The following is a 13812-nucleotide window of genomic DNA, read 5'->3' as shown; positions in this document are numbered from 1 at the left end:
TCCTCTCCAAGTGACTTTGCTGCCCTATAGTTTGTGCATCTCAGCACTTAATTCTCTGCAGTTAATCTTCTTTCTCTGTTTTCATGTAGTTCTAGGTCAGCGTAGCTCATCATGGCCCCAGGTATTGTCTACAGACCCGGTGTGAGCTTTTGACAATCTGTGGATCTCCAAGATGCTATTCATGGAATAAATTCAACTTTAAATCACATACGTAACATAAAGAACTCTACAAAGAGAAAAAAAGGAACCAGTATCATGTACAGTTGCAGACTGTAAAATCTTTCCAGCCATTTCAACTACCAAAAGACTTGTTAACCCAAATACGAAATTACCTAAGTCGTAACAGTACACCCTGGATCTTGTGAGCAAATTAAATCCAAGTGCTAAAACGAAGTTCTGTCATAACTACTTCAGTACTCATAGCTGGCTTCCATGCTAGGAAAGAATTTCAGAATAAGAAAAACAGACTATCTGATAATTAAAGGGAGGTTTCCAATTGCTTTAGTCTAGACTCCATTTATTATCACGGAGATTAGATGCTGTGGGAGAGGGGTTTGCTTGATGATACTGCTTAATTAGGTGTCTTTAATTGTAAAACCAATATTGCCACCTAGTGGCAATCTAAGTCACCAGCTAAACAGATGGTCTAAATGGCAAACTGTAAATGCAAAGGACAATACAAATTAAGTAGAAGCATACTGAAACTAAACAGAAGCACAGAATAAACTGCTAGAAAAGTTCAACGCTTTAGAGAAATAGAACTGTTTTCTAAGTTTTGAGAGTTGAGAATCATACATCCATGAAAACACAGTTGCTAATATTGCGTGTGTACAACTTCAAGGCTATATCCTTAAAAGGAAGCTGCCTGTCCTCCACACAGCAGCATGCAGCCGTGAGGGTGGTGAGCCCACTTCAACAACGTAGATGAAGACCAGGCTCCTCAGCTTACGGCAAAGTAACGAGACAGAAGGAAACCAGGCCAGAGCTGCCTCCCCCTGCCTCCCCCAAGATGGACTGTTTGCGGGGGAAGTCAATCACCACCTTCCTTAGTCATTGTTTCTTTGTTTTTTTAATTTTAAAAATACTTTATTGCTAAAAAAAAAATGCCAAATCAATTACAATAGTAACATCAAAAAATCATTGATCACAGATCACCATAAGAAATACAATAATAATAAAAAAAAGTTGAAATATTTCAAGAATTACCAACACGTGACACAGAGACAGGAAGTGAACAAATGCTGTTGGAAAATTGATGCCGGTAGACTTGCTCCATGCAAGGTTGCCGCAAACCTTCAATTTGTTAAAAAAAAAAAAAAAAAAAAAAAAGCAGTATCTGTGAAGCACGATAAAATGAAGTATGTCTTTAATGTCTTCCATCAGGGGCTATTTTCTTAGGAAACTAATGAGCTACAGAGGGAGGAATTGGGAGGACTTACCAGGAAGAGGCTGCATCTTTAAAGAGAGCCTTTGCACGGCATTTCCAGTGTATCCGGACAATGATTCTAAGCCCTTTACACTCATGAACTCACTTAATCCTCCCAACAACTCTACTCAGTAGAGACTATTATTAATATTACGTGTTTTCACGTAATAATTTGGGCAGAAATTAGTAATAATAGTTTGGGAAGCTGACCCTCACGGTGGTTAAGTCATTTGCCCTGACCCAGCTAGTGATGGGGCTCAATTCCAACCCAGACCTTCTGACTTCATAGCCCATTCTCGGAATCACTACTCTTTTCTGAGCAGGTGGGAAAGTCACCTTCCTGTGCACGTGGATGTGCTCCTTCAGGAAGGAGAGTTGTGTGGACCAGACCAGATGTGTAACAGGAAGAGACTGGGGCTGGTTTGAGCAGAAAAGGAACTTCTTAAAAGAATCTGAAACAAAGTATTTTTCAAATGCATCACATACAGAAAATGGCTGGAAAAGGGAGTGACTCTTGTAATATTAAAGAAACGGAAAGACATAAAGTATTTTTAGGAATTGTAGACTCTTCAATAAGGGGCAGCTATTAGATGATATTAAAGAATTGTTTTTAATTTTCTTAAGAGTGACAAGGCAATCATGGACTTAGAGAATGTGCTTCCTCTTAGGGGACACGTGCTGAAGTATTTAGATGTGAAGGGTCATGATGTGGGCAACTTAGGTTCAGATGGTTCAACAAATCTGTTTATGTGTGTGGAGAGAGGGTTCGTGCACACAAAGATGGAAAATGTTGAAACACTGTTGACTCTGAAGAAAGATACATGGTTTTTGATGTATTCTTTCAATTTCCTCCTAATTGGAAATGTTTCAAAATTAGAATTTGGAGGAGAAACTTACACTGTGTGAATGGATCAACACTCCCAGTCCTAATGCAGAAGCCAGCGGGGGAGGGGGGGAGGGGGGAGGGGGGGAGGGGGGAGGGGGGAGGGGGGAGGGGGGGAGGGGGTGGGGGGGGTGATAGGAGTTCTGTCACAGCCAGTGCAGCTTGGCTTCTGCCACCAACCCCACCAGCACTGGTCACCTGTCGTGGCCACTAGCACCCCCGTCATTTCAGGCCCGAGAACCCGCATTTATCACAGCCACATCCCAGAGAGCATTCCTCCTGGACCATTCCCAGTCCCAGTACAGACTCTGGGGCAAGCGTGCCTGATGGTTTTCTGCTCCCCGGATACAGGGGAAGCCAAGAAAGGAGTATGAGCCATTTTCGCTTCTGTGATGGGAGACAGAGCCTGCCCTGCTTCCCCTCAGTCATTGCTATGCTGTCTGTGTGAGAGCAGTCAGTGAGCTTTCTGCTGCTTTCCCATACTGTCATTCACTTAATCATGAGATCGTACTTTCCAAGCATCAACTCATGCTCAGTCTTTTAGTCTACTCTTCTCCCTAAACTCTGTGGCTTCCCTGGGAGAAGTAAAATAGTAGTTACATTTAATATGAGAGGGGTTGGCCCTTATCAATTTAAAAATTAACAAAAAAATTTTTAATAGATAAAATAATTTACTTAAAATAATGTTTAGTTTGCATGTGTTCAATTTATTCTGGATTCATTTCAACTGTCCTATGTTGAATACCCACTATGCTGAAGGTGCTATGGAGGGATCAAAAACAGAACAAGCCACAGCACCTGCCTTCAAAGAACCTGTGATTTCATACAGGGTATGTGTGTGTTTGTGTGTGTGTAGACAAAAGTGTTCATAGCAGCACTATTTACAATAGCCAAGATATGGATGCAACCTAAGTGTCCATCAACAGATGAATGGATTAGAAGACGTGGTACATATATACAATGGAATACTACTCAAAAGAATGAAATATTGCCATTTGCAGTGACATGGATGGACCTAGAATTTATCATACTAAGTGAAGTCAAACAGAGAAAGACAAATATCATATGCTATCACTTGTATGTGGAATGTAAAAAAAATGATACACACAAACTTATTTACAAAACAGAAACAGATTCACAGACAGAGAAAACAAACTTATGATTACCAAAGCAGAAAGGAGAAGGGAGGGATAAATCAGGAGTTTGGGATTAACATATACACACTAGTATATATAAAATAGATAAACAACAAAGACCTACTTTTGTATAATAAGCTAAAATGGAAAAGAATCTGAAAAAGAGTATATATATATATATATACACACACACACACACACACACATATAAAACTGAATCACTTTGCTGTACACCTGAAACTAACACAATATTGTAAATTAACTATACTTCAATTAAAAAAACAAAGTGACCATACTATAAGAGAAATAAAAGGAAACTTCTATTACAACAGAAAAGAGAGTAAGGAAAAATTAGATAATGAATTTCAGGCACTCAGTTTAATGAACATTCACTGAGGACCAGGTTCAGTACATGGAAAGCTCTGTGCTTGGTTCTGAGGCATCAAAAACTAGTAAGACACACTCTCTGCTCTCGAAATTTATAAAAGAGACAGAGATGTAACAAATAAAAATAGTACAAAGTGAAAAGTATACAATAAAAGTGGAACCAAGGAGGAAGTGATTTGTCCCTGCAGGTCAAGACGCTGCACAGAAAGGCTTCACTGGGACCCAGGAGCTTGTCAAAATGAAGGTCATTCTGTGCAAGGGAACAGAGGCTTGGCATCTCAAATGACCCCAGGAACCACGAGGAGTTCGAAACTATTAGCAAAAAAATGCAAGGGGATGAGTGGTGGGAAATGAAGCTGGGATCAGAGACGGGGACTCTAGTTTACAAGCTCTGGTGAGACCGTCTTGGCAAAAGCTAAGGAGGTTCCCATGGCTCCACTGGATCCACACCCTATCAGCTGCAGCCACCTGGCCTCCACCACTAAATATGACGACCAAGCGCAGCTTAGATGGGACCCTGTAACCATCCTCCCCAGAGTCTACTGCCAGTTTTAAGTACCCAGTGGTCCTGCATCCCAGGCCCGATCCTCTAAAGAGCCCCAGGCCTCCCGAAGAAGCGGGCATTCCCAGCCGCTAGCGGCACCTTCCGCCTACAGGGCAGAAAAGAAGGAGGAACATTTTATAATCTATATTGCTTCCCACCAAAAGGTACCCCATGCCTTTTCCCCACTGTGAACCAAGTCCTGGGAGCACTGTCCTGCCCCTGGTTCCCTGGAAGCTACTCTTCCAGAAGAGGGAAGGGGGAAAGGCAGGCAGGGAGCCAGTGATGTGCACCCATTTGCACAAAAAAGGCCAAAAAAAAAAAAACCACACAATTAAAAAACAACAAAAAAGGAGCTGACAAATAGTAGAGGAAGTACTGGGGGTATACTCAATCAACTGGCCTTGGCTGGCAAAGTATGTAGTCACCCACATTAACAGCAAGGTCTGTCAGTATGAATTAAATGGGGAAGATAAATAATCTGAAACACATGTGAGGGCTTCCCTGGTGGCGCAGTGGTTGAGAATCCACCTGCCAATGCAGGGGACACGGGTTCGAGCCCTGGTCCGGGAAGATCCCACATGCCGCGGAGCAACTAAGCCCATGCACCACAACTACTGAGCCTGCGCTCTAGAGCCCATGAGCCACAACTACTGAGCCCTTGTGCCACAACTACTGAAGCCCATGCACCTGGAGCCTGTGCGCCGCAACAAGAGAAGCCACCGCAATGAGAAGCCCACGCACCGCAACGAAGAGTAGCCCCTGCTCGCCACAACTAGAGAAAGCCTGCGCACAGCAACAAAGACCCAACGCAACCAACAAATAAATAAATTTATTTTAAAAATAAATAAATAAAACACACATGAATCTGCCTCTACAAAAGGGAAGGTATTTCTGGGAACAAGGTACAGAGATATATGTGCCCTTAATTCATATATGAATTCAAACGATACATAACTCTGTCCTGACATCATCACTGATTCACAGTTTTGGGTAACAGCCAAGGCCCAACTGAGCTAAATTCCATGGATGCTCACCTGGACCCCACTGAGGGACTATGTGGGCCCCTGCTCCCCGACCCCAGCAGAGGCCTCTACCAGAGCCCACGGAGGAATCCCAGCCTGTCAGGGTTGCTGCAGGACTTCCTCTCTGATGGAATCTGAAAAGGTTTAGTAGAAGAAAATCTCCAAAGTTGGGTTTCCAGACAAAGGGGAACTTTAAACTCATCAAGCTGCTCCTATCCCCAAGTACCCAAAAAAAAAAAAAAAAAAAAACAAAAAAAAACCAACCACCTGTCTAGAGGCTGCAACACTTTCCTCTCCCTTGAGAAGGTATGATGCTCCAAGTAGAGGAGCCAAGGGTCTGTCCTTGCGGGGACGTGGGGAGGGGGGATGAATTTCATACGTAAAGCATTTAAAGATTAAGCACAGTAAGCCTTTCTGTCAGCAGTGCCTTAACCTTGGATACCATTACAGCTGTTCATTTTTCCACTGATATTTCCAACCCTTTATTTCCCAGCTCCCACCAACAGAAAGAAGCTGTCTGTCAAACACACACGTCTCTTGTCAGAGAGCTCCTGATGGCTTTTACCTCCAGACAGCACTTCTGTCTTGAAGGCCACAGCCATATAGTGGAGCGGGCTGGGAGGGATTTCTTTGCTTGGCTAAAGAAGAAAGCTCCTATATGGCAGCACAAGAAGGTAGATCTTCCTTTGCCCCAAACCTCCAGCATCATTCAGAACAGATTTAAACTCGGTTCACGCCTATTTTAAACGTCATTAAAGTGTACCTGGACGTGTCAATCCTTCTCTCCATAATCCTTCTTGGATATTACATTATAAATCAAATCAAAAGTTCAATTAATAAGATCCAATTAAAAAACGGATTAAGAAACTCACAGAAGAAGCACCGCACTAAGGTTAATGAAAGTGTTATTTCAACATAAGAATTGCCTTAGAACTTGTTACCAAAATTTTGAACATTAATTATCTTTGCTATTTTAAGCTCTGCCTTTAAAAAGTTATTTCTTCCACTTTTTTCTATCATACTTTATGATGAAACCATGATAGTCCTATACATTTATATAATTCTCTTAAAATATATATATAATAATTTAGAATACAATGCTTTGAGCATTAGAAATTAACTAGAGCATTTTAAACAGTATAGTCCATATTAAGCCAGCAAAATGAAAAAGAGGTATTTTATCTCAAGAAAATTGATCATCTATGGACCAAGAGCTTTGGAAAACATACATGAATCCAGAAATAAGTAATTATCTGACACTCCAAGTCATCTCCACATACCTGTGTAAGATCTGCAGCTTGCTTTAAGATGCTTTGTTTTAACTGTTCTGCTTTCTTTGCATGAAAAGAATTACTTTGACTCTGGATGACAAATGCAATTCCTTTTAAATCTAGAACAACAATAACAAAAAGCTTTCAGGTATTTTTTTAACAACAACTGAAATAAACTTGAAAACAAGTCAAAAAAAAAAAAACAACCACAAGGCAAGCCTTCAGGCAATAAACTCTTAGGGAAAAAAATCAATTTATATGTAATTCTAATAACAAAATCTCCCTTTTTAAACTGATCTCTGCAACTTCCTTCCTAGAAGTTAGCAAGTAAATAAGCTCGCTGTACTAGACCAAGTCTGTGGTAGCAAACTGTGTTTGCTCCTGCATCTGTCAGAAAGTAAGCAAATGTTAATGTGGGAAAGAACACTCACTTCCCTAGTCACTGAAAATCCAATGTTTGCAAGAAGCCTTCTAACAATTCACACATAATCCTACAGTGTGTCTACCTGTTAGGGGCTGCATTGTGTCCCCCAAACTTCATGTGTTGAAGTCCTCACCCCCAGTACCTCACAATGTGACCTTATTTGGAATTGGGTCTTTACAGAGGTGATCAAGTTAAAGCGAGGTTATTAGTATAGGTCCTAATCCGATAGACAATACTTGGCATCTTTATAAAAAGAGGAAATCTGGGCAAGAGACACACAGAGGGAAGATGCTGTGAAGACACAGGGAGGGGCTTCCCTGGTGGCGCAGTGGTTGAGAATCTGTCTGCTAATGCAGGGGACACGGGTTCGAGCCCTGGTCTGGGAGGATCCCGCATGCCGCGGAGCGACTAAGCCCGTGAGCCACAACTACTGAGCCTGCGCGTCTGGAGCCTGTGCTCCGCAACAAGAGAGGCCGCGATAGTGAGAGGCCCGCGCACCGCGATGAAGAGTGGCCCCCGCTTGCTGCAACTGGAGAGAGCCCTCGCACAGAAACGAAGACCCAACACAGCCATAAATAAATAAATAAATAATAATTTAAAAAAAAAAAAGATCATGCTACCTATCATGTTACTATCTTAAAAAAAAAAAAAAAGACACAGGGAGAGGACGGCCACCTGCAAGCCAAGGAAGGGGGCCTCAGGGGAAACCACCCCAGCCTCCAGAACCGGGAGACAAACTTCCGTTGAAGCCACACGGTTTGTGGCACTTTGTTTCAGCAGCCCTAGCAAGCTAACACTCTACCTCAAGCATCTTCTGGAGGGTGGACAGCCCTTCAAGGTGACACTCAGCAATGACCTCACAAGGCACCTGGCCAGGATGCAGTGTTATCTCCAGGAAAACAGCCACGATTCCACACAGCAGGGCTGTGGCAGGAAGGGCTGCATAAAAGCCTGTCAGCAACACTGGCCGTATTTGCCGCCAGCTAAGACTGGCTTCGGGGCAGCCGGTGTCCTGACAGGGTCCAGACCAGGGGAGACCACAGAGGTCTCGCCGCAGAGGGGGCTGCTCAGGCCCCGCACCAGGGAAGCACATCAGGCCTGCCCAGGTTCTGAGCTCGTGATAAAGAAAAGAAACTGCCGTTGTGTCAGGACCCTGCCACCAGACAGGGGTGTTGGCCGAAGGCAGATGTCACATAAACTTTTAGCCTCCAAGCAACATGGATGGACCTGGAGATGATCATCCTAAGTGAAGCAAGTCAGACAGAGAAAGACAAATATATGATATCACTTATATGTGGAATCTAATAAAAAAAAATACAACTGAACTTATTTACAAAACGGAAATAGATGCAGACTTAGAGAATGAACCCCTGGTTACCGGGGGGGAGGGTCGGGGGGAGGGATAGACTAGGAGTTTGGGGTTGACATGTACATGCTGCTATATTTAAAATGGATACCCAACAAGGAGTACTGTACGGCACAGGGAACTCTGTTGGGAAACAGAGAAAAGAATTTTCTCTGTAAACGGGAAAAGAATTTGAAAAAGAATAGACATATGTATACATATAACTAAGTCACTTTGCTGTACACCTGAAACTAACACAACACCGTTAATCAACTATACTCCAATATAAAATAAAATTTTTTTAAAAAATTAAAATTTCAAAACTGTAGCATCCAGCAGGCTGACAGTAAATGAATGTGAGGACCCTCCCCCCACCAGGAGCTTTTCACTTTAACCCCTCGACTCAGGGATGCTAACTTGGTTTTAATTTATTCCATTATATTTTATCATTCTCATGTTCAGTTCTATAGTTCCATTTGTTTATTCACTCAAATATTCATACAACAAATAGCTCCACAGTGAGCAGTCCAGATCCTAAAAATAATCCAAAATGCTCTCTGGTTAAAACTCAACAAAAAATTTAAAAGGAAATGCTGAATGACCTGCTGAATATGACCTCATTCTTTCTTTGTAGGACTTTATATAAATATGAACCTTCCACATACTAATCTTTTTTTTTTTTTTAAAGAAATTCACGTTCTTTTATTTATTTATTTATTTATTTATGGCTGTGTTGGGTCTTCGTTTCTGTGCGAGGGCTTTCTCTAGTTGCGGCAAGTGGGGACCACTCTTCATCGCGGTGCGCGGGCCTCTCACCGTCGCGGCCTCTCTTGTTGCGGAGCACAGCCTCCAAACGCGCAGGCTCAGTAGTTGTGGCTCACGGGCCCAGTTGCTCCGTGGCATGTGGGATCTTCCCAGACCAGGGCTCGAACCCGTGTCCCCTGCATTGGCAGGCAGATTCTCAACCACTGCGCCACCAGGGAAGCCCCTAATCTCTGTTTTAAATCAGCTTCTTGGCTCTATAAATCAGACACACGGATAAGGCTCAAACGGGTATCTTCTACTTCAACTGAAATGTAACCTTCGATCCACTACATCTGAAACATTAACGTAACTGACTTACCAAAATGAAAAAGATTTATTTTTTTAAGACTGGAGTCATTAAGCCTCAGAGAATAATTTTTGCAAAATTTAATAAAGATGAAGATGCACATGTGCAATGACCCAGAAACTCCACCCTTATTAGTCATCCTTGACAAACTCTCAATGCGTGTACAAGGGTATGTAACAAGAGTGCTCACAGCAGCACTGCGTAAAAAGAAAAAATTGGAAGCAAACCAGATACCCACTAACAGGATACACAAATTGGACTACTACACAGCAATAAAGATCAACTGACACTGCATGGATCAAGCCAGATGGACACTGGAGATGAACCCTACAGACAGAACGCTGAAAACGCAAGGCACGAGGGAATAACCACAGAGTATAAATCAATGGTTTACAAAAATATAAACACAAATATATAAAAAATGGATATGTACCATATATATGCATGTATACATATCAAATATGATGGGAAAGCATAAAAGACCACAGGAGAATGATGAACACCAAATCAAGATAATGGTTTAAATGCTACAGCTGTGTTAGGAATATTTTATTTCTTAATCTGAGTGGTAGACACACAATGTTACTCTTTGTAGCTTCCTGTATGTTCAAAATAATTCATAATAAATTTTTTTAAAAGAGCAGCTCCGACTTCCCTGGTGGCGCAGTGGTTAAGAATCCTCCTGCCAATGCAGGGGACACAGGTTTGAGCCCTGGTCCGGGAAGATCCCACATGCCGCGGAGCAACTAAGCCCGTGCGCCGCAACTACTGAGCCCGCGAGCCACAACTACTGAGCCTGTGTGCCACAACTACTGAAGCCTGTGCACCTAGAGCCCGTGCACCGCAGCGAAGAGTAGCCCCGCCTCGCCACAACTAGAGAAAGCCCGCACGCAGCCATGAAGACCCAACGCAGCCAAAAAATAAATTAAATAAATAAATAAATAATTTTTTTTAAGTTAAAAAAAAAAAAAAAGAGCAGCTCCATCTGTCAAAAGGTTAACCCTGCAGGAATCAACTCCTACCACCTCCTCTACCAGGTCAGCAAAGTTCCCACTGTTGGCACAGAAGCAGCTCTTTGGTGTGGGGACGAGGCTTGGGGAGAAGAAAAAACATGAATTCTTCCCCTTTTCCTATCTGGGTCCTGTGCTGTTTCCTCTGCTCCTGAGAGATCATCCCCTTCCTTTATCACATGCTTGGATCTCGCATGCTGTGTGCACTCATTCAGCAAACATCTCCAAGCCTCTCCTAAGCACGAGGATCCAGGATACACAAAGGAGTAAGCGTGACCCCAGCACGGGAGTCTAGCTCAGAAGATGCCATCACAGCACAAGGCCGTGGGTGTCACTGCAGAGCCAAGCGGGGACCCTGGGGGCACAGAGGAGGAGAGCCAGTGCAGGGAGAGCTTCTGGGGAGGGGTGTTTCCTGAGTTTCCTCTAAAACGCAGCAGTGGGACTTCCCTGGTGGTCCAGTGGTTAAGACTCCGCACTTCCACTGCAGGGGGCACGGGTTCAATCCCTAGTCGGGGAACTAAGATCCCACATGCGCACAGTGCGGCCAAAAAAATATTAAAATTAAAAATTAAAATAAAAAAATAAAAATGAAATAAACATTTAAAAAGTAAAAAAAAATAAAACACAGTTTCCTACAGACTCAGGCACAGAAGGTAGCAGGTCAGTGGCAGAAAGAAGAGAGTTATCACAGAGCCCACAGTCTACCTTATCTTGGGAGCAGCCCTGAGAGGTGACCAGGGAGTTTATTGGGCATTTCTGAGAAAAGGATGAAGGGAACAGTCAGTGATCAAGTTAGAGAGGAAGGCTACGTTAGCCAGATCAGGTCAGGAAGGATTTACATGCCACGCAAAGAGGCCGGGTCTATAGATGAACAGCTTTCAAACTGGGGAAGGGCCCCAGAGCGCTCCGGGACCCCAGAGAGCAGGGCCTCCCCAGAGGATGTGATGAGGACACCAAGTCCTGGGGACACCCAGGGACGACTTTTCCAACAGAGAGAGCAGTGAAGGTTTGGGACAGCAAACGGAGTGTTGGGCCCTGAAAGTATTACAGTTAGGGGAGGCTGTACGGTGAGGTAAGGAATGGAATGCACGTGCTGGAGTTACCTGTATGAGGCAAAAGCGGAAAGGTGTACCCAGGTCCTACAACCCTGACACAATGAACGACGATCACATTCAGCCCTACCCCCATTCCAGAAAAGAACCAGCATAGTACAGTTTGGTTCTTAAATTCCTGCTGTTCTTTATATCGGCACCAAGAAATATTTCCTGACATACATCCTAAGCCCTCCTGGACTGCATCGCATTCTGGCCGAGTCTAGATATCCGGGTTGTCTTCTCTGCTCATGCCGTTCAACCACCTGACTCTTAAGCTCTCACTGCCCGGTCAGTGGAACCAAATTAGACGATTCCGCTATTTCCCCATCCCTTTGCTGATACTTCCCTAAACCCACTTCAATTTGCCTTTAGCAAACACTGTCACAACTCAAGACAGATTGTCATTGTTTCTCCTCCAGGAATGCGTGATAAATGGGTCACGCACTAAGTGCCTGACAATAATGATGAGTGTGACGGGCGAGAAGGGAAGATAGTCAAGGATACAGCGAGGACCCACTCGGTGCTAAAGCCTACGGTAGCTGTAGAACTTCCAGGAAACAGGACCGGAGATGTCTACAGAGGGAGCCCTGTAGGAGGATTAACTCTTCTGTGAAGGGGAAAGCAATCAAAGGTGGGGACACACAGTTCTTTGAGGCAGAAGCCCGGTGTGTCTCCCTTTGCTGGCAAAGCAATAAAGCTATCCTTTTCTTTTTCTTTTTTTCTTTTTTATTAATTATTTATTTTTGGCTGTGTTGGGTCTTCGTTTCTGTGCATAGGCTATCTCTGGTTGCAGCAAGCAGGGGCTTCTCTTCATTGCTGTGCGCGGGCTTCTCATTGTGGTGGCTTTTGTTGTGCAGCGCAGGCTCTGGGCACACAGGCTTCAGTAGTTGCGGCACATGGGCTCAGTAGTTGTGGCGCACAGGCTTAGTTGCTCCACGGCATGTGGGATCTTCTGGGGCCAGGGCTCGAACCCATGTGCCCTGCATTGGCAGGCAGATTCTTAACCACCGCGCCACCAGTCGTTGGTTCAAGATGGCAGAGTAGAAGGACGTGCTCTCACTCCTTCTTGTGAGAGCACTGGAATCACAACTAACTGCTGAACAATCATCGACAGGATTACACTGGAACTCACCAAAAAAGATACCCCACATCCAAAGACAAAGGAGAAGCCACAATGAGATGGTAGGAGGGGCACAATCACAATAAAATCAAATCCCGTAACTGCTGGGTGGGTGACTCACAAACTGGAGAACACTTACACCACAGAAGTCCACCCACTGGAGTGAAGGTTCTGAGCCCCACGTCAGGCTTCCCAACCTGGGGGTCCGGCAATGGGAAGAGGAATTCCTACAGAATCAGACTTTGAAGGCTGGCGGAATTTGATTGCAGGATTTCGACAGGACTGGGGGAAACAGAGACTCCACTCTTGGAGGGCACACACAAAGTAGTGTGCGCATCGGGACTCATGAGAAGGAGCAGTGACCCCATAGGAGACTGAATCAGACATACTGCTAGTGCTGGAGGGTCTCCTGCCGAGGTGTGGCGTGGCTGTGTCTCACTGTGAGGACAAGGACACTGGCAGCAGAAGTTCTGGGAGGCACTCCTTGGCGTGAGCCCTCCCAGAGTCCACCATTAGCCCCACCAAAGAGCCTGGCTGGGTTCCAGTGTTGGGTCGCCTCAGGCCAAACAACCAACAGGGAGGAAACCCAGCCCCACCCATCAGCAGACAAGCGGATAAAGTTTTACTGAGCTGTGCCCACCAGAGCAACAGTCAGCTCTACCCACCACCAGTCCCTCCCATCAGAAAACTTGCACAAGCCTCTTAGATAGCCTCATCCACCAGAGGACAGACAGCAGAAGCAAGAAGAGCTACAATCCTGCAGCCTGTGGAACAAAAACCACATTCACAGAAAGATAGACAAGATGAAAAGGCAGAGGGCTATGTACCAGATGAAGGAACAAGATAAAACCCCAGAAAAACAACTAAATGAAGTGGAGACAGGCAACATTCCAGAAAAAGAATTCAGAATAATGATAGTGAAGATGATCCAGGACCTCAGGAAAAGAATGGAGGCAAAGATCGAGAAGATGCAAGAAATGTTTAACAAAGACCTAGAAGAATTAAAGAATGAACAAACAGAGATGAACAATACAATAAC

At 44.1% G+C, this 13812-nt stretch overlaps 1 protein-coding gene across 8 annotated transcripts in view; it reads right to left on the bottom strand.

Annotated features, from left to right (window-relative positions):
- The window catches only part of B3GLCT (beta 3-glucosyltransferase), a 115165-nt gene that overhangs the window by 74831 nt on the left and 26522 nt on the right, over positions 1–13812 (bottom strand). For all 8 annotated transcript variants that reach the window (XM_036831874.1, XM_036831875.1, XM_036831873.1 and 5 more), the window contains exon 4: positions 6679–6788. In XM_036831874.1, the coding sequence (XP_036687769.1) occupies positions 6679–6788 (110 nt within the window). The remainder of the gene's footprint in view (positions 1–6678; positions 6789–13812) is intronic.

This window comes from Balaenoptera musculus, chromosome 18, assembly GCF_009873245.2.
Source record: "Balaenoptera musculus isolate JJ_BM4_2016_0621 chromosome 18, mBalMus1.pri.v3, whole genome shotgun sequence".
Classification (NCBI taxonomy): Eukaryota; Metazoa; Chordata; class Mammalia; order Artiodactyla; family Balaenopteridae; genus Balaenoptera; species Balaenoptera musculus.
The sequence above is the reverse complement of the archived record's forward strand: the minus strand, read 5'-3'. Positions and strand labels throughout refer to the sequence as shown.